Below are 22931 nucleotides of genomic sequence, written 5' to 3' on the forward strand. Positions count from 1 at the left end.
GAAAATTTCATCAGAATCAAATGTAAAATAAGAAAGTTTTAATATTTTGAATTTTACTTATTTTCATGAACAGTTATATGCAAACAATGTCACACACTCTTCATTTTTGTATATTACATGAAATATAAGATATTTCAGTTTTTGCAAATTTGACATAACAAAGCTCTTTATTGAATCACAATATATTAATTTTACAGGACTCAAAACTTATTTCACATTATTATCAGGCAAAAGTTAAGATAATTCATTTATCACACAATAAAATACACAAGAAATATTGAGTGGGTGATGTCATTGGCACCCTCATTTGCATATTGACCAGGAGGTGTGTTAAGTGGTTTGGGAATTAAAGTGAAACTTTTAAAGGAAAAGTCCAACCCCAACAAAAAGTTGATTTGAATAAAAAGAGAAAAATCCAACCAGCATAACACTGAAAATTTCATCAAAATCAGATGAAAAATAAGAACTTTATGACATTTTAAAATTCTGCTTAATTTCACAAAACAGTTATATGCACGTCCTGGCTGGTACTGGTATGCAAATGAGGAGACTATGACGTCATCCGCTCACTATTTCTTTTGTATCTTGTTATATGAAATATGAAATATTCTAATTTTCTCCTCATTGTTTTTTTATACAACGATTAATTCCTCACTGAACATGTGGAATTAGCATTGTTTGATAATATAAGGTTCAGTCAAGTTGGTCCTTATTGTCAAATCTATAAAAAAATGAAATATCGTATAATTCAAACAATAAAAAGCAAAAGAAATAGTGAGTGATGGATATCATCGACTGACTCACCTAGTTGTGCATATCACTGTTTTGTGAAAAATAATCAAAGCTTTAAAATGTAATAACTTTCTTTTTTTACATCCGATTTTGATGAAATTTTTGGCACTATGCTAGTTTGATTTTCCTCTATTTATTCAAGTCAGCATTTTCCTGGGGTGGACTTAACCTTTAAACTTCATAACTTTCTAATTTTACATCCAAATTTGATGAATATTTCAATGTAATATTTATTTAAGTTTTCTATATTTCATCCAAAGCAACTTAGGGTGAACTAAAATACAACTACATATAATAACATCCTTCACATTTTGAGATATATTGATGTCAACTGAAAAGGACGCAACTCTGTGAATGAGTTTCTTTGTAAATGAGTGTCTCATTTTATTTTGTGGAAATAAACAGTGAATATAAAAACAAACGGGACAGTTTTGAAAAGTCTATAAAAATTTGTTTCAAATTATGATATCTATATTTTGATGATAATAGAAGCACTGAAATCATTTTTTTTGAAATGCAATTTAAAAAAATAAATTTTGTTCATGCTTGAGCAAGCAAGGGACACTTTTGTCGGGGGCTCAAGAAGAGGCTTGCGCCAGAATGGCAGAATATGATGATAAGAGTTCTTGCTAATCAGCAGACTTCCTCTTAACCTTTTCATTTTATGTGCCATATTTTTCAAATTATGCTGTCAAATTTTATTTACAAATTTATTTGTTTACTTGAATTATTTTGTTGTTTTTTTTCATTTAAACTTCTTTTACCTTTGAGTTTTCCTTCATAAGTAAGAAAAGAAGACTTTTTGTCAACCCAAGCAAGAAGATTTGCATTATTAATTGGGAAAACTTCAAATAATTCAAATCCTTTTATTATGTGAAACAAATTATGTTATGGTACCTGTAAAAGACTTGAATCCATTTTTCAAGGGGTTATTGATTCCTTGACCAAGTTATGCTTTACACAGAGATGCCAACTAGTACGATTTTATCGTATTTAGTACGATAAAACAAGTAAAATACGACAGTACGATTTGGCCATCAAAAATACGATTTCCCGACTTTCTGTCATTGTCCTGTTTTTGTCCCATATATGTGTGCTGTGTACAAAAAATAAGCACAGTTCCAAATTTCCAAGTGCGTCTTTTTTTCAGTACCATGAAAAGTGAGCTAAGTCTGTCTTTTTTTTCCCTGTAATACATGTACGCGCATGCTTCCAGTAACGGTAACAGTTTTTCCCTACTTCACCATGTGCGCTTACTATAAACAAATTTGGAGTGTGGTTCACAGTTATATTCTTTTTTTTTAATTGCCCCTGGTTCCAGAAAATTGCCCCCGGTTCCTGTATAAAGCCTGCAAGCCGGGGGCAATTTAAAAAAAAAAATTTTGACTGCTTAATTTGATAATTATGGCAAAGATAATTAAAAGGTTAAGAGGAAGTCTACTGATTAGCAAGAAGTCCAATCATCATATTTATCATTTTATGCCATTTTGGAGCAAGCCTCCTTTTTAACCCCAGACAAAAACATTCTGTGTTCTCTCAAGCATGAACTAAACTAAATTTCTTTAATGGCATTTGAAAGATAGGAATTCAGAGCACCTTTTAACACCAAAATATAGACATCATAATTTGAAACAAATATTTTATAGACTTTTCAAATCTGTCCCGTTTTTTTATTATGCACTGTATAGAGTTACTTGCTTTTAAAACGTCTATATTTCGAAAATTAGGGGCTATGTGGCTCCAATTCTTCAAGCATCATGTAGAGCATACAGAAAATATCCCAAACCAAGAAAAATTGGGAAAGAAAAATCAGAGTTTCTTTTTGTCAGTGAAGAGGACAGCAGTATGTCTGCAAGGAAATTATATTATACTGCATTATTGTAGAACACAAAGATTTATAATGAAGTGAGCATTCGATTCTATGAAGAAAAAAAAGATAATAAGTTTGCTTGTTTTATATTTTTGGTAAATGAAATGATATTCCATAACTATGCATTTTATTATGTTTAATGTATGTAATTATGTTTATAAATATATTTATGTATCCAAAGACAGTACAGTGCTAATATTATAAAGTAGAAATTTATGATTAGTAAAGGGATGAAATTTGATGTAGATATGTTTGTTGGCGCTGGATATTATAACCGAATTAAGAGTGTATTTTCATAATATGTAGACAAGCTCATGAGTGAAGGTGAATCAATTACTCTCATTGCTTTAAAATACAGTCTGCAATCTATTTGATTTCAAAATATTATATATGCACTTTTCAAGTTTGAAATAATTATGTTATATGGAATAACTGATATGAAATTTAATCTGGCCCCATATTAAAAGTAATTTAAGTTATAAGATCTGGCCTGTTCAGACATTTTCTAGCCATTTGTGGGAAGGTGGTGGCATTTTTTGTCCAAAAATCGGTACTTCTACAGGATCAATAATACCTTGGTCGCATTTGCTCTACGGCGGCCGTACGGCGAGTCGAAAACAGTCGTTTTATTCATTTTCATTCAAACCACCTATATGTAGCTGGTACAGAAAAATGTTAAACGGCTGTTTTCGACTTGCCGTACGGCCGCCATAGAGCAAAAGTGACCAAGTTATAAGTCATTCTAAGAAGGCTGATTATACATTGTATAGGTTTGCTGGATATTTCTTTCCTGGAACCTGGTAAAAAGGTATTCCTTTATCCCATTGGCGATTTAAATAAACTACAATACTTCAGTCTTCATGTATATTATTTATTGCCATGTCTGACAAGCATCTCACAATTTTCAGGTTGTTAGGATCCTCAAGAACGTTTGTTTGAGAGCTTGTTAGTTAGTACACTAGTCTGTTATTTGATTTCTTTTACGATGATTACTTTTCTATGAATGTGAGGTTGATGTTAATTTGTATGAATATTATTACTGTCTAAATGTACTTTGGTTTAAATGTGATTTGTGTTACCTACATGTATGTGATTTCGGTCTTTTCACACGAGAATCTTGAATCATTGTGATGATGATTGCAATTTGTCTTAAGAATTATCGGACCTTTCACACGCTCACTCAAAAACTGTGATTTGAATTTGAATTCCTGAGCAAAGGCAGAATTGTGTCCTTGGTGACTTGTCGATCAAACCCAATCAAAGCACTGTATCGCGATGATAGCATGACAATTGTATTATCTACTAGTGCTTGAAAGGTCACCTAAGTTCTGCCCGTCAAAATATGTTTTGGAGGTCAACCCTCTCAAATGTAAAATTTGTACCGTAATTTGAGTGAAACTTAATTGGAATTCACCTCCGGAGTAGAATTTGAATTCATGATTGTGATTAGCGTTCGTGATTCTAGTTTGGTTTCACACGTGCTAAAAATTTGTCATAATTATTTTTCACTGGAGTCATTCAAATTACGATTTTGGTACAGTGTGAAAGGGTTTCACTGATCTAAAATTTTGTTAATACACATTTTTTTCTCTCTTTTTTTTTTTTGGAGGGAGGGGTGGTTACTTGAGGGATATTATTGTTTTTTTCTTTGTCCATCAGAAATGTTATACCAGTGTATTATTAGAAACTGACATTGTCCATGCATGAATTTGCGAGGTTTTTGTTTATCATGATTATTTGACTATATGCATTTCAAATGGAGGAGAGGGGGGAGGTAGATGTTGTATAGGTTAATGGTACTTAGCCCCCCCCCCCCCACTCTTCCATTCCCTTCTTATCTGCAGCCTTATTTTGTAAACGATGTGACCTTGTATGTGTACTATCTATGGTGTCTTTTCTGTACATTTCTAGAGAAATTTATTCAGATTAAATCTGACATGTAGATAGATTATAGCTCTAAATATCACAGTGAATACATTAGAATTATAGGCATGATAAAGTGCAATGTTACATCACATCACTCAATTCTAAAGAGGCATTTTCTATGAATTACATATATATACATATATATATATATTTGTTGTAAATGTATTGATCGAAGTACTTAAATTGATTTAAAAATTATCTTAGAGTAATGAAAACAAAAAATAACATGGATTACAAAAGAAACAGTTGGTCTTTACCAGAACATTATGTTGTCTGAAAACAATCTCCTTATTACTATATAGAATTCTTTGTAGGCAGAAGAAGGTTGCTACCTAACTCATAATTCAGAAAAAAAACTTTTTCTGGGTTTTTTACATTGATGTGTGAAATTTTGAGATTCTAGGTTTACCAGCCTACCGGCGGTCAGCAAAAGGGACAAATGCATGAGGGCTGAGTGTGATTTGACTCCTAAGGTCTAGAATAGAAGTATAATGTAAACATATTGCATCTTATATATTTTAAAATGTAATAAATCAATAATCCTTCACATTTAAACAGTCATTTGAATTGACTGATAATAATTTTCATTTGTTATTGTAATTGGTTCTTGAGTAGGATATGTATACTGGTCGTATGAAATTAATAAAAGATTTATATTTTTCTTCCAGATTTCGAGACCATTATGTATATATTTTACGTGTCTTTGTATGACATCTGATTTATGTTATTGAGTCTTAATGTAACAATGGATTAAGGACATAAATTCTTTTGAAATAGAGGTCTAAATTTTCTTCTTCCTTCTCCTTCTTTTCTCCCTCATCAACATCCTCTTACTCCTCTTCTTCCTCCTCTCCTTCCTCCTCTCCTCTCCTTCCTCCACCTCCTTCCTCTTCCTCCTCTTGTACACTTTCTTTTTCAAAATATCAAGACAAACAATTTGACGTGTCACTCGACACAATTTCGGGCATTATCAAAAAATTGACCCTATTTTGACCAATCATATGGTCAGGGTGACCATTAGAAATATGATAACAAGTTGATAATTGCTCCTTGGGATGTCACCGAACTTACGAAAGTGAAATATCAAACTTTTCCAATTTGATGAAGTAGATGGCATATGCTGTCTGACTAATGCTGCCGTCCTTTGGACATACTTATCTACTCTGTAAATATTGTTGAATAGAAAACCCGTGACGCGTGTAAATAATGACATAGGCAAGGGCACTAGGTGCAGGGACACAAACAGAAATTCAAATTTCATGTGTAATCCAAATAGATATTATTGACTGATTCAGAGATCTTAGCAGTGGCGTAACTACAGGGGCCACATGCCCCCCCCCCCCCATAAAAGACGGGGGAAAGGAGAAAAAGAGGGAGAAAGAAAGAGAAACGTAGTGGAGGAAGAATAAATTACTATATATATCATATATATATATATACATAATATATATATATATATATACATATATATATACCTAATATATATACATATACGTATCACATTACAATGATATATAATAATTTATATTGTAACGGAATGAAAGGTTTATTTAATGTTCAGCATGGTTTTTAAAACGTATTTAGGCACTGTTTGCTGAGAAATAACGATGTTTACAACTATATGGTTATGTTCAATATTCATCTTTGAATTATTCTTCACTGTTCGGGTATCAAAAGAAGTGACAATTACCATTGTCGTTGCTGAAAAGTTTAATTTACATGACTGTTTTTAAAACAAGATTATATTTTACGACCTGACAAGCAAAATATATAAATTATGAAATATGTAAAATAAATATATGTTATAAAAATATGTAAAATAAAGTCAAATCAAATCAAATGAATTAAGTAAATCACCCCCAATTTTAATATATCATACTGTGCCCCTACGCTGAAATTACAGCTATTCTTTTTACTTCCCTTTTAAATATCTAATAGCCAAAATACATTTTCCTAAATTTTCTCTAAAATAGACGATTTAATGACTACGATAACCTTCCTATAATTTAAGATCTACTTTAGATCGTTATATAATGATACGTGTTTCTGTCCCTGCGCTCCGTGTTATAACGCCAATGTGATGGTGAAAAATACAAAGTGGACACATCTAGTAAAAGTCATTGTATTCCACAGCGCTACTAGAGATCACTGGCGTACAGATGGGGGCTTGGGGCTCTTGCCCCCCCCCCCCAAAAAAAAAAAAATAGATAAATAAATAAATAAATAAATAAATAAATACTAAAAATAAATACATATAAATAAAAAAAATCACGACCAAGAAAAAAAAGAGAGAAGGAAAGGGAGTAGGGTGAAATCTGTTATTATTTTTTAATTTTATGTCAAACTCGATAACAGACTTGGATATTCTTATACAAATTTCGGAATTTTTGCTCGCTTGCAAACAGCGATCGAGAGCAGGCCAAAATTTTCAATCATTTAAGGTCGTGTAAGAATAATACATTAGTTCCTGGGCAGATCTAAGATTTCCCAAAGGGGGGGGCACATCAAAGGAAAAATATGAAAATTTGACAAGCAAAAAAAAAGTCCTCACTTTCAAAAAAATGAGACACAGTGTTGTGTTTTAAAGGAACTTTTACATTGCAAATTTTAATTGTGCCTCTCAGGGGGGGGGGGTCACGAGCCATCAAAGCCAGTGAATTATTGCATTGCATATGGTTTCTTATTCAGGACATATTTATCTGACTTGTCACGGTGAAATATGTGTTGTCAGAAAGCAATTTTTGCTCAGTATCTACATTTTTGCCTTAATTATAATAATCAGTGTGGTAGATAACATGTAATGTATAGGCCTTCAACGTTTAAGTACCTGATAACATGACAGTATATTTCGTCCGATGCATGTATTTTGACATGCCTTTTAGGGCACATCCAAACACAGTTTTTGAAGCTAAATATTCTTTTCTATGCTATAATAAAAATCTTAAAATTTAATTCACGATTTCATTCACACAGAATTCGCCAGCATGAATAATAAATGTACTTAACTGAGAATTATCCCGGTTCAAATGAAATATATAAAATTTGGCATGTGACTTATTTTTATTTCAGTTGAAATAATTCCGGTAATTTTAGAGAGCCATGCACAGAAAATTTATTTTGAAGGCCCTTATACGTAGCAAGATGTAAAACGACAAACACCTTCTTCGAAATGCCAAAATGGTTGTTTATATTTTGAGAAATAACTCTTACATTGATCACTATTACGATCCTACCAAACAAACATTTAATGTGGGTGGGGGTACATCATCATGATTATACTTTTACATTTAATTGAGAACTGGCAGTGCTTTAAAGATGTATTTGTTTCAAAATTTGCAAATTCTCTAGCGCTTGAAAGTGGTAAAATCTAACCCCCCGTCCCACTCAGTCACTCCGTTCGCTCGCGGCCACCGAGTCTACTGCTTGTGCAGTCTTCCATTAATGTGTAATATCTTATCTACTCTATGTACATATTGATGAATTGATACAGTCAATCAATCAAACAACATCGAAGCAGACATGACAAGGCCCACGTAGCAAGGGGACTAGGGGAAAGGTTCACAAACTATTATACAGAGTGCATCTGTAATTGAGATATGAGGTTCAATCTCGAGTCAGACCTTAAGATGGAGACTGCTAAAGAATGATGTTCGCCTCAAAGGCTTTCTACTCACATTCGTCCAAAACAACGTTGAAAAGGAAACCATTTTAGAAAAAGAAACAAGGGGAGAAAAACTCTGGGAAACTTTTAATTATGCTATTCTGATTATTATACTCTGTTCAAATTTCTTACACAACATATTTTTTTTTATTGGAAACGCTTTTAAGCTATTATACGCTTTCGATTTGTTACTGATGTTCGAGCTTTGTCTGTCTAAGGGAAGTCTGAATAGACATCTGTATGCCTCCGAGGGGTTGCATGTGACTGTATGTGTTTATATGCGGGAAAGGTGTGTGTACAATTGGACTATGCATGGGTGATCATCTCTCAGGTGTAAGGACCTGTATACGACACATTGTTTTGAGGATGATGATGATGATAACGAAGATGATGATGATAATGATGATGATGATGATGATGATGATGATGATAATAATGATGCTGATAATGTTGACGATGATGATGTTGTCGGTGAAGGTGGTGGCGGAGGTGATCCACATCGGTTGCCTAGTTCATTTTTGTATTAGTATTTTCAGACCATTCCGGGTGATTTGGTGCAACAATTAACGGACCCAACAAAACATCAAAACCAGAGGTGACGATGCTACTATTTGGCGAGTGGAAATTTTTGACTAGAATGAATATAAAATGATAAATAATATTATTCAAGAAACGTTGAACTCCAAAAGTTTATAGCGTGAGAATTTAGAAAGGTGTTGTGAAGACAAACAACTCATTGTAAGAACTGTATTTTTCGGTTAAGTATCGAAAGCTTACGGTGCACTTCTTGTTCATTTCGTCAACGCGAAGATAATTTTTTTTCTCTTTGCATTTATTTTTGCATTTCATATTTCATATCAGAATAACTGATAACCAAATAGTGATAAAGCTATTTTGATGGATGGACATGTGTTCAATATTCCATAGTGTTATGTCTATGGAGACATCATGTATAAATACAGGATGATTCTTTCATTCCTCATCAAGTTCGTCAATCTTCAGCTGTACGGTAAGAGTAGACAAGGAATCGGAAGGAGTCACCCATGCATCATTCGACCAGACAAGATTCGAAGAGACATTGGCGCTGGAACGTTCTCATCGCACAAAGGATTGGATGGGTAAGCAATTACTAATTTTACAGTCACACCAATGATACCGACTCCAAACCGACCGATGGTAAGTCATTAAAAATAACTCAATTGCTTTGATCGGGGGGGCCACTTCCATTCACGAGTGGATACCATGCGCGACCATGGGGTCTCAAAAAGCACCCTAAACACGTAATTTCCATATTCTAAAAATGCACCCCTTAACAAGTATTGGCGTGTGAAACCCTACCCTTAACAAGTATTGGAAACAAAATGATACTCTTGGCAAATATTCCCTGAAATGAACCCCTAAACAAGTACACGAATGTTTTATTGTTACGGGTCCTTCGGTCGTCTGCTTTACCTTATTTGGTTTAGTACGACCCCACTTCTACAACTCGCGCAAATCGGACTCTAAACACGAAGTGTTGGGGCAAAAAGGACATCCTTTATAAAACATTTTAATTTTGTTTTAACATCCCAGCAAATTCGACCCTAAACACGTAATTTTCCTAGCGAAATAGATACCCTTTTTTCATTATTTTTGTGTTTTTGACACCCTTATCACGTTACGTACGTAACGTGCCCTATCGTGAAAAAGACATCCTTTTTACGTGTTTTTTTGGTCGCGCATGGTATCCACTCGTCAATGTAAGTGGCCCCTCCGGGGTCTGGAGTCGGTTTCGTTGGTGTGGATGTGACATAACCAAGTGGTTTGTTTGCCTCTCCAATCCATGTTGCTCTGAACCTTCCAAAGCCAATGCAGGAAGACCTGAGAAGTTGGAAAGGCGAATCATCCTTTCGGAAAGTCGTTTCGATAAAGTGAACATCGAAGCCGATAGGTTAGGTGAGCACTTCGATTTCAATCAGACTGAAAAAAAAATATCTCTCAATATAATGGATGTTCAGTCTACAAAACTATGAATATTGAATTTATTTTTAAATGACTTTCCAGACTTAAAAAAGGAAGGATGTTATATGTTTCTTTATATCTGGCAACTACTGTGATCACAAGGTCTTCAGGTCTTGTCTTCTCGAAACATGCGATCAGCCTGGGTGAACTCCGGACGATTTCCTTGGTGTTTTGCATTAAGACGGTAATCAATTCAAATTCTTTCTATCCTTTCCACATTTTCTGTCCTATTATTGATCACATGTTTCTGGTCTTAGCTATTTGATCTATAAACATTTCATCAAATGTTGTATATGAAATATATATGGGTGTGTGTGTGTGTGTGTATACACACCCAACAAGGGGATCTTCATAATCTCTGAGAGCTTGAAAAGCGGAGATAAAATTGCACAAGTTTTGTTTCAATCAAACAAGCAATGATGCAATAAATAAAGTGCAGATAAATAATTTTATGGACCATTTAATTGCAAATTATAGCTCAAGTCATATTTCCAGATGATTTTACTGACATATACCTCTATGAAATATCACTATAATTGTCTGCCCCTAAAGTTTATCGTATCATAACAACTTCAAAGAGATGAATGCTTTTGTGGTGTTGCACACTTGCCGTACTAAAGTTCTTTTCTTTTTTAAAACCTGTTTAACGTGATCAAAACATCAAAACATCAAAACATTCTCGGCTGCGTTTACACAGGCCTATAGATTTGAAAAAAAAGTAAAACTACATTAGCCAAGATGCAAGCTCTCTTAGTTCTTCTCTTCGCCGCGGTGACCCAGGCCAGTCTTGCTCCATTCTACAGAGTTGAGCCCAACATTCCCGGCCAGTACATCGTTGTTCTCGAGGTAAGACCAAGCCCATTAATCATCTAGACCAGGGGTTCTCAAACTACGGCCCGCGGGCCGGATCCGGCTCGCAGAGCTTCTCAATCCGGCCCGCGAGACTCTGCTGGGATTTTTTAATCACTTTTAATTCACAATATGAAACATAGCTCAATATAATTACATTGTGTATCCACGTAGACCTAACCGTAATAAAAGTAATGGCATTCAAATTAATTTGACTTTTAAACAAAGTTTAGTGGAGTCTTTTAGATGACCAGCGCTGTTCCCACCATGTTTGGATCTACATACAGGTGCGGAAGTGCACTTTCCATAATGAACATTTCAAAGAACTAACTCATACCGAACTACCTTAGGGGCCACGGAACGGTTTTCAAATGGGGTGTCTGTTGCAGAAAGAGTTGCGTTTAAATGCAAGTCAAAAAATTAATCGCAAGTCCCAAATGCGCGCTTTTGATTGGTTGAAAATCAAGTTGCGCATGATTTTTAGAGTTGCGATTGATTGCAACTCTTTCTGCAACGGGCCCCAGGTCAGGCAAAAAATCACAATCATAATGGTCATTTTTACGTTTTTGTACATGGTTTTTGAAAAAAGTGTGGGGCTGTCAGCCCCCCCCCTTCCACGGCCCCTGCTTGCCCCATCCTTGTTATAGTCTACAACAGACATGGTCTATTATTCATTCTACTTTTACTACAAAAAAATATTGATACTTCAAGACATTATCTGCCTCCCCAATACCAGGTATGTATAGGTACAAGCCACTTGCGTTTTAATATGTTTTAAAGTACTACAATTTGTTATCATTAATATTGACTTTTGCTGTATTTTGAAATCTTTTCTAATTTTGCCTGCGTTCCATATGAAACTGTTATGAATTTGTTAGATTGAATGTTCCCAAAATAAGGGCCAGACTGCACAAGAGGGCATCTACGACCCCGACCGCAAGGGTCTTTGCGCTTCGCGCACATTTTTTTTCTAAGTATCCACTTCACCCTGGCCCTTTCAGGTTTACTTGGAGTCTCATCTGGCCCTTCAAAGAAAAAGTTTGAGAACCCCTGATCTAGACATTTTATTCATTCAGCCTTTCATTCATTTCATTTTGGGGATGATGTTTAAAGCATGCATATTTTGCAAGGTGGTTTGAATAATTGCGGAAGTGATTAACTGCACACCATGTGTTGGGTCCTCGAAAGCGCTGAGATTATTGAAGTGAGTATAGGTAGAAGTGAAATGGAGAGGCGAGAAAGTGAAAGTTAAAAAGCTTTCGGAATTGAGTGTAGTCCTGAAAATGACTGTAAATCAGGAGTTGGAAGCGTGAGTAGTAGGCAGGGTGAGAGACCCGAGAGCTATAGGCTTGAGTAGATGAGAGAATGCTGGTTTGAGTCGGCAAGTGCGAAGAGCAGTACTTAGCGAGAAAGAATACTCGACGTTTCGGGCAGACAATAGTTAATTATGTTCTTTAAATTCAATATTTCTGTGGATGCACATGCGCGCACACGCACTCATTATAATGTGCTATAAACGGTCAATAATTGCTTACATTAAGTTGCCCGCCTTATTTTAACTACAGCCATACACACGCTATGTACATATCTACCGCTGATGATGATGGACCGTTAACGAAATGTTTCATCTTGAGTTTTCATTTTTATTATCTCTCATTATACTATGGACTTGTATAGTGGAAGAATGTTATGTGTTCATATTCGTGAAGTACGGAATCAAATTCGTGTAATCGGGACTGTGCGCTAAAAATCCGGGACGTCTACTTAATCTGGTTGCTATATAGCCCGGCCTATAGCCAATTTACTTACATTGTGTTATGTCTATAGGCCTGCATAATATATGTAGAAGTATAGATTTGCAAATCCCTTTTCAACTCTTCTTTATATCGGCAATACACCCAAGACAAAATAAATGTTTTCCATATCTTCTGAATGTTTCTTGAATGTTTTCCCTTTAGAATAATGGATTTGACTTAAATGTGTTCGTGCACACATAATTTTCTTGCTACGGAAATTGAGGGATACACTATGGAAGGAGTATGAACGGTAGAAAAAAATGAAAAAGTCTCTATTTTTGTCATTTATAGCTCAAACATGCTACATCGGGCGCTGGATTCTATGTCTGTATACGTTGGGAAAATGTTTTATTTTTCTGTTAATGGTTGCAAAATATTTTACTTTATATTCGCCGTTCAATCGGTTATTAAGGCTCGGGGACATGTTTTTATTTCAGTTTGTAACAGTTGTAAGAATATCTTGCCCCCAAAAGAAGATTATCTAAATATGGATAGAGACCGAAATCTAGGAATCGGATGCCGATTCATACACTGTGTGTTTCCCACCCGCTTGTAAATTCTTGAAATCCATTTTAATAAATAAGAGTGTGAGTGTTTTATAGTTATATAAGATACAAATTGTAAAGTTATTCATATTAGGCATCGTATCAATTTTTATCTGCAGTTAAATAAAATACTATTCATATCAAGTCCTGAATGCACACGCTATATAAATGGCTCAATCATAAGGGTGGGTTTATAATATTGAGTCAGTTTGGTTTTCATTTTTAACAATGAAATAAGTTCTTTTCAGTAATTATTTGGTCTCCTATATTTGCAGGATGGTGTCGATGTCGGCAGATTCGCAGCTTCTATCAAGACAGGAACTGTTCGCAAGACTCTCACCGGTATCCTCAACGCAGTTGTTCTCACTCTCGATAATAATTTACTAGATATCGTAAGCAAGCTTCATATCATCTAATTCATGGGTTTGTACGAGGATGGGTTTGTCGGGTTTTTTAAAATCTAGTTATTCTTTTGAGCGGGGGAATATCATTTGTTCTATTTGTTTGTACAGAACAATAAAATTATTCAGATAGATGGGGATCGACCTTGAATGTCGCCATTCAAAAGACTTGCGTTTTATTCCTCATCATCGATTTGAAAACTTATCATAATCCAGAAAGGAATATACAACTGAAACATTGTATGCCAACACCGTCATAAATATAGTGGTGTTTTATTTTACCGAATTTAATGCAAGGCCTGCTTTTATGACACTTTGTTCTAGGTGCGTGGACTGAATGGAGTTCGCTATATCGAAGAGGATGGACTAGCTACTGTACTTGGTAGCCGAAATCCTAGTCAATACTGGGGACTTGATCGTATCGGACAGAGAAACATGCCTCTAGATGGGTCAATCAATTTTTCTGGTAGGCAATTTACTAAAGCTTTCCCCTGTATGCAATATCCAGTCCCAGTTGGCATGGAGGCGATTTCTTGAGTTTTATGGCGAGATGCCCCCCCCCCCTTCCTACCCCGATAGCTGCCGATGCTGAGGAGTATGAGATTCTGTAACATTCGTATGTCACGTATTATTAAAAAAAATAGAATTCTACAACTATTAAAAAAAAGTCATTGATTTCCTAAACACTGAACAATCATATCTGCATGGTTTGCTAACATAAAAATGTTTCACACCCATAATACAGGTACCGGAAGCGGTGCAAATGTGTTCATCATCGATACCGGAATCCGACACAATCATGAAGACTTTGGCGCAAGGGCAGAGTTTTTCCATGATTACCAGGAGAAAGTACGTATATTACCTTCTATATCCACCAAGACACTATACCCGGGGGGGGGGGGGCACTTACATCGACGAGTGGATACCATGCGCGACCAAAAAAAAAACCCGTAAAAAGCATGTCTTTTTCACGATAGGGCACGTTACGTACGTAACGAGATAAGGGTGTCAAAAACACAAAAATAATGAAAAAAAAGGTTTCTATTTCGCTAGGAAAATTACGTGTTTAGGGTCGAATTTTTGGGGGGATGATAAAACAAAATTAAAATGTTTCATAAAGGATGTCCTTTTTGCCCCAACATTATTTGCGCGAGGGGTAGAAGGTGGGGTCGAACTAAACCAAAAATAAATAATGGATAAAATCAGATGATGAGACATTCATGGAAGACCTAGAAACCTTCCTGGGGGGGGTACCATGCACAAAAAATAACTCTTGTACTCTTCAAGATACATATTTCCCCAAAACGTCATGCTCATCTAATGATTATAACTGAAGCGTTCCATTTTCCATTGAAGAAAAACAAACCCTCATTTTTGGCAATTTTATGATAAAAATAAAAGCGATATTACTAATCATAACAGATATTTTGTAGTGCGTATGCAGCAATGTCAAAGGGGATATTTTACCTCAATAGTTTTCAGTCGTAAACTACCGATTGTTTCAAAGAATACGTAATTATCTTGATGTGCTCAAGGTGCCTTAGAATTTTTTGGGGTCTTTTTAAATAGGTTTTTTTTGTACTTCATCATACAACTTGTCTTATCCATAGAGATATATTACTAGTTTACGTTATCAGTTTAATATCTTTATGGTTTTATTTCAATTTCCCACCTCTTCTTTTTTCAATATTTTATAAGAGGGGGTTAAAACGTGTCCTCATGAAATTCAGAAAACCTGCCCAATGAGTGTGATTATGTGAAAGACATGGGACTTTTTAAATGTATGTTATCCTTTTTGACATTGCTGCATATGCACTAAGCGTTCTATGATTACACAGCTAGCGTGTACATACAAAATGAATAAAACATCACTATATTAAAGAAGTCCATTGATACCATATATTAACACATAATGATTGAGCAAGCAACCGTCAAACCAAATCTATAACTTAAACTTGAGTTGCCGGGACGTACTTTATAGTGTTAAAAGTCAGTGCTAACCAGAAAAAAAAGATTTATCAGGTTTTTATTTTAATGCCATAATGTTAATACTCATACAACTGGATTATTTTCTTAGATTTTGTAGCTAACCAAAAATTAATGGCGATTCACTTTAACCCCCCCCCCCCCCGGCCGCCGACCTCGGCTTTAATCTTCATCTGTATTCTCCCACACTCACACATATTTTGTATTTGTATTTTGTAGGTTGGTGAAGATTGTAATGGACACGGTACTCACTGCGCAGGAACAGCAGGAGGAACCTATAGTGGTGTCGCCGTGGGAACCAACCTGTTCAGTGTACGTGTGATGAGTTGCTTGGGAAGCGGGAGTTATAGCAACATCATTGATGGTATGTTCGTTACTCAGGCGTGGATCCAAGGGGGGGGGGCGAGCCGGCCCCGGCCCCCTATTTTTTGGCAACAAAAAATGTCCTTTTAACTTGATAACGCTAAAAAAAAAACAGAAAGAAAAATACGAAGGAGGTATTATACCCATGTACAGCCTCGTAACTGCCGGCCCGATCCCAGACCTACTTGCAGTTGCACCGCATTCTGTTAAGTTCACAAAATGTAGGTAAATCACGCTACCGGAACTGCGCGCATTAAGACATTCTCCTGCACATGGGTCTCACTCCATCAACGGCCGATTAGTTCTGCCAAAGAGGTTTCAAATGAGATGGAGTAACAGCAAAATAAATCCCTTTGAACAAGGTTAAAAGCCGCCAGCAGAAAGTATGTCAGGCATGCACTTTGCTCAACATCTCGTACAATTGTGTAGACAAAATGATTCCCGCATGACTCTGCAGCTATAGGTCAAATATAAATGGAAATACATATATGCTATATGCTATTGTGATGATAATTACCTTTTCGCAGCATCTGGTCTGGTTATATGTGTAGTACATAATTCGGAGGCATGCGAAAATAAACTATGCAATATGTCCTAAAATATGACTCAAATTTCCTCGACTGGGCATGTGCGGGCACTCATCTGGTATATACAATAATGAATAGCAATATTCCATCGACCACATTTGACATTTTCATTTGCCGCAAACGATCGGAAAAGTGTTAAAATCTGGTTTCAGTAAAGATAAAATTCTTACTTTTTCCACTAATTAAAGGTAAATTGATATAATCTGGGCAAGCAGCGTAATAGTGCTTGGTTATTGATGTCTTGTCATGCGTACAAATTTCTGTTTCTTTATTAATATAAAATATGGAAAATTGATCCAAATGGATATTCGTAAAATTTCACTCCTCGGATTTCTTCACTGAAACTGGCGGCTACGAAGGCGGACATCAAAAAAGGTCTTAACTGCCGTTCTTTTCTTGTGCTTCTTTATTTTATTTATTTATTTTTATTGTTTTTATTTTTCCATTTTTTTTATTGAAATATATTTATTCAGGAAAAACACAAGATCAGTATGAAAACACTGTTTTACATCAAGGTCCTGAAAAGGTTAAAAAGTTACATCAGAATTCTAAGCTGATAAAAGAATACGACCAGCTGCATATAAGCTAAAAAGGAATGACAATGACAGTTCGTATTACGCAATTTTATTGAGAATCAGTATTTACAAGTTAAAATGAGAAAGAAAAGAGAAACCAGGAACCATTTGCAAACCTCGTTATCCATTTTTAAAGAGTAGGCCTATATACACACTACGCACCCATCCATCCATCCACCCTATTACCCAAAACACATTCACCCACAATTAGTAGTGTAGTCCCTATACAAGCACTGTTAGTGCTAAATTAGCACATCATTGTAATATTCAATTAGGGCTTATATTACATTATTCATTTATTTTTTGTGAGAATAAAGCTAAGAATTGACTTTTAGGACTATCCCTTCAATGGAACAAATCAATTCAACTTTGCGGCCAATCGGGGAAAATATGGGTATTTTTTCTTCGCCCCACCCCATTGGCGAAAGCTGGGTCCGCCCCTGTTACTAATCCCCCATTTTGACCTCTTTTACTGACCGAATACAATTCTCAAGCAATTCTATAGTACCGTTCACCATAATTTAATTTCTATTTTCATGAGAAGCAAATAAGTGCTCTGTAAAACAAATCTGTTTTATGAAGAGAAAACAGGTATTAAACTGCACCACAGAAATCTGAACATAACACCAAGTACTTACATTGGCGAACAGATTGGGGGGAGCTTGGCGTGGGGGAGTCTTGACCCCCCAAAAAAATAAAAATAAAAAATAAAAATCACGACCAAGAGAATAAAAGAAAAAAGGAAAGGGATAAGGATGAAATATGATATCATTTTCTGAATCTATCAAAAACTTGACACTTTTGTTCGCTCGCAAATTTTTATTAATTCTAATTAAAGTGATTGGTTAACATTGGTTTGACTTTTTAAAAAATCTGAGCTAGAAGGTCACACTTGTCACACTTGTCTGTGATATGTTACAAAAATGAAGCCCAGAAAAAATTGCGTTCGAAAATAATTATTTAGTGCTTCAAAAATTGAAATATAAAGTGACCGGAAACACCATCTTAATTTCAACCCATACACTTATATATGTGTACTATTTAGGTGTCTATAAGACACCTATTTACAAAATCGGGGTTTGCCTTGTAGTTTTCGCTTTTCATTCTCAATAATGGTTGTTTTCAGGGTTTATTAGTTCTAATACATGCACTTGGACACATGTTTCATCTTGGTTTGAGAATTTTTTAAATCGGCTGCTCACAAAGTTAAACAATACCTTTAAGCAATACGCCATATCGCGTCCCTCAACAGTTTTGGCTCATAACGCCTATGAAAATAACAAACGGAATGTTAGTAAAAAATATATATTAAAAAAAAGAACTAGCACCATGACAAAGGTGTAAAACCCTTCATTTGGTCCACCCAGAACAATGACTGATGTAGTTTTAACACCACCTTTTACCAGGGCATAGTGATCTAGAAGTTGTTTTGCGAGAATTATATAAAGAAGCAAAGAAAAAAATGTATACGCTATGGATCAACTATACCAGCCAGTTATCCGAGGACCACATCCTTAGATGTTAAAATTACGTGGAAAATGGTGTTAAAATGAACTAAAACCATGAACAAAGCACAGGTGTAAAATACTTGTTTTAGTCTTTTCAGAACAATGAATATTAAATGTATAGTTTGAACACCTTTGTTTTTGCAGTATATAATTGTCCAACTTTACTTTCTTACTAAGCTCCCTTACAACACGGTCTAATTATTTTACAAGCTCTAAGTAGAACCAAAGCGTGGTTTTATGTCACTGTTGATAAGGAGGTTCAGTAATTAATGCTTATTTGGGGAAAAAATACAGGGAGAAGATGATGATGATGATGATCATAATAGTAATAATAATGATAATTGTAACGGTAATAACGATTGTGATAAGAGTTTCAAATATTAGAGTACACTCACAATCACAATGATAAAGAATCAGCTCCTCCCTCTTACACATTTGCGTACGTTGGAACTCATTTCTTTCCTCCAACGATCTTTGTGATTCAACCTAAGATGTAGATTGTGTTTCCTCACTGATCAAGGTGTGAACGCTGTGGCAGCCTCTTCCAAGCCAAACAAGGTTGCTTCCATGTCTATTGGCGGAGGTGTATCAACTGCTCTTAATGAGGCAGTTGAAGGCGCCATCAGTGGAGGTAAGGTTGTTGTTGTTGTAGCAGCCGGTAACGACAACGCTGATGCCTGCAACTATTCTCCAGCTTCTGCAGGAAATGTAAGTCATTGACAGGCAGTGGCCACTGGATTGCATGTGATATTGGTGTATACAACAGTGGCGTAATTCCGCTCTAAACAGTGTTTTCTTGTTTTGTATCATTATTAAAAGAAATATGAACTAGATTTTCTTCCCTCTGATAATGTGAAACAATATTTGATCCCTCCCTGTACATTTAATGAAGGGTGTATAACCCTTCATTAAATCACTATGGCATGTGCAAACATTATTGTTTAATTTCAAATAATCAACGTGATCAAATACGAAAGAACCAGTAGGCGGGTGATGCGATGTCATCAGTTCTCTCATGGCATATGCTGACCCCTTATGCTGACCAGGATGTGCATATAATTTTTTGTTAATTTAAGAGCAACTTTAATTTTTTTTATAATTTCCTATTTGACATCCATTTTGATGAAATCTTCAGCAGTGAGTAAATCTAATATTTTCTGTATTTGTTTATTTTTTTGTTGGGGTAGACTAAGTATAGAAAATTGTAAATGCCGCTGGAAAATGGTTCTGATTATTTCATCTAATTATGAGAGAAGGACATCAAACAGAATTTACCTCGATTGCTGAATCAATGTATGCCTACTGGTAGCACTACATCAAGAAAAATAATGAACTTTAAATATTAGGAACTAAAATGGCAAAATGATACAGTTACGTATTCTATTAATCATTGACAGGCTATCACAGTTGGAGCAACCCGCGCATCAGTTGACGGCAACAGCGATCTCAGATCCTCTTTCTCCAACTATGGCACATGTGTGGATATCTTTGCTCCTGGCTCCAGTATTTCCAGTGCTAGTTATTCATCAGACACATCATACACATCGATGAGTGGTACCAGCATGGCATGTCCTCATGTTGCAGGTAAGACCAGTTATATACAGCACTGTGTCAGAGAAAATAAGATAATGCTACCAGTCGGTATATGACAATTATTATGTAGATTATGTAGGTGTCCTGTTCAGCAGCATCAGCAGCACCGATGACAGGCCTTAGAAACTTCTGTATCTGCCAAAATTACCCATAAAAATATGTTTAGGTCTCAAGGCTTCAGCTACACATTCCCCGTCCGAGCCAAATATTAGTACACCCCCCCCCCCCCTCAAGAAAGAAACTCCTCCCGCGTCCTCTTAATCGGATGATAAAACATCCAGACCACAAAGTTCAATATCTTCATGCCATCGTAAATTTTAACAAGCAGGAGACAATAACGATTCACGACTGGATCTTTCCTGACATGGAATTGAGAAAAAGAAATCCAGAAAATCTAAATCGAATGCTTCTTTTGTACATGTGGGAATGATACCTGTCACCATCTTACTGGTATTTCATGACATATCGAAGTAAACTTAATCGTGATGAAGCTAGTTATGCACATGGCCCTGGGAAATGGAGGTACTGGGGGTGCTAAAGCGCGCACCCAAAAATGTCCTTGGGGTGCTGTATTATTCTCCAAAGGCAGCATCCCTAGGTATTCCGGAAGATGTGTAAAAATGTAACCAAAACGACCTTTATTTTGTAGTGAAACACCACCCCCCCCCCCTCCTTCTTTTTTCTTTTCAAATTTCTAGGGACCAATAAGACCTCGAGTTTGTAGAAAAAACCTCCTTTTTTTCTTTTCAAATTTACATCAGTACCCCCCGTCAAAAAATCGTTCCCATGCAGGACCCTGCTTGTGCACGATATCGAAGACGGGTGTAACTTGGGTGCAGGGAAAATTTGTATTAGATGTTGGGATGTGCACACTCGATTGTTCTATTCACAGCCATTAACATACCCATCCTGAATGTAAAATTCTTTAATATTTGATGAAGGCCTACAATTGCTAGTTTCTAGATTTCCCCTCATAAAGATTCTTATATTTCGGACCAAGCGTTTGAGTAATATTATTTCAAGTAGTGACATCTTTTGAATATAAATACATTATTCAGCTATTTTTATCGCACCTTTCACCTGGTCTCCTTTGGAATTTATTTGAGAATTTTAGAATTCAGAACTATCTCCTCAAGAACCATAACTCTATGTAATTGAAAATAACGTTACATGGAAGTGCAATTTTATCAATAATTGTTCGCTAATTATTGTTCCCTCACTTTTTACATGTGCTTGAAAAGAGAATAGGACCAATCTCCCGCCATTTGATAACGAAGCTTGTCTCTTTCATTATTTCCACCAGGAGCTGCTGCCATTATTAGGGGGGATGCTTCTTCCTTGACTCCAAGTTTGGTGACTGCTAGATTGCTCAACGATGCAAGCTCAAACAAAATCACTAGCCCTGGAACCGGTAGCCCAAATCTTTTGCTCTATGTTGAATAGATGCTTCTCAAAATTGCAAACCACCTTCCTTTTCAATTATTCGTTTCCCAAAAGCCCTAAAATGTTGAATATTCAACTGAATCTTTAGATGAGTAAATAAAACGGTAATAATGATGTCATAACGATTGGTATTATTTGATAAATAACAATGCTATAATAAAAATCAATATTAATAAGAATGATAAGGGTAATAGATAAGAACATATACATGTATAAATCATTGATGATTGTCTTAGAAATATCAAGGTTCAAGTGTGAACAAAAATAAGGAAATCCATTAGGATAATACAAAGCATATCTCTCATGGAAAGTTTTAAAAAGATAATTCCTGAAGAAGCTTATAAAAGATACAAAAGGATTTCTCTTTAATCACTTCATGACAAATGTAAAATTATCAACAGTTCTCTATAATGGTTGATGTGGCAATCTGTGCTTTTATACGCATAGGATATGCATATTAAGAAACATGGAAAATATATGTGAATTAAAATATGTTGAATCAATAAAGGAGGGATTAAACCTAATTATGTTTGTATTCGGCTGTTTGTTTCTAGCATTTGAAATTGTTCTTGAGATTTCGCTTAAAGTCAAGAATCAAATTGGAAGTGGAAAGTAGGTCAAGAGAGAGAGAGAGGGGAGGGGGATTTATGACCAAATTGTTAACACAAGAACATACAGTTTCAATGAAGAGCGATAAAACGAAGAAAGTATATTTAAGTCATAATAAATTTATCATTACGACCAAAAAAGAAACTGAGAATTATCAATGATTTACCATACTTTAATTACAAAAGACGAATGATCAATGTATAATGCATGAAATTTCCTCTTTCATATCGCATAATTCTAATGATTCCTTATTCACACTTTATAGTAGGTAAAACAATTTGAAGAAAGGACAAGCAAAATTCACTTGGCGGGCGGAATCTGAATGAAAAAAAATTGTACATATCTAAATAATTCAAAATCTGCTCTTTTATTTGATAACTCAATCCCAGGCAATGGTTAAAAATAACAAAATTGGTTTATTTAAAA

The 22931-nt window shown here is 35.4% G+C and overlaps 1 protein-coding gene across 1 annotated transcript; it reads left to right on the forward strand.

Moving 5' to 3' along the window:
• The first annotated feature begins 10952 nt into the window (after positions 1 to 10952).
• Positions 10953 to 22420, forward strand: LOC121422181 (aqualysin-1-like). Its single transcript, XM_041617065.1, has 8 exons — positions 10953 to 11096; positions 13716 to 13832; positions 14166 to 14307; positions 14587 to 14690; positions 16047 to 16191; positions 19381 to 19568; positions 20258 to 20444; positions 21757 to 22420. The coding sequence occupies exons 1-8, from the start codon at positions 10989 to 10991 to the stop codon at positions 21894 to 21896; spliced, it is 1131 nt and encodes a 376-aa protein (XP_041472999.1). The 5' UTR covers positions 10953 to 10988; the 3' UTR covers positions 21897 to 22420.
• Positions 22421 to 22931: the final 511 nt, after the last annotated feature.

The sequence above is a fragment of the Lytechinus variegatus genome, chromosome 10 (genome assembly GCF_018143015.1).
Source record: "Lytechinus variegatus isolate NC3 chromosome 10, Lvar_3.0, whole genome shotgun sequence".
Lineage (NCBI taxonomy): Eukaryota > Metazoa > Echinodermata > Echinoidea > Temnopleuroida > Toxopneustidae > Lytechinus > Lytechinus variegatus.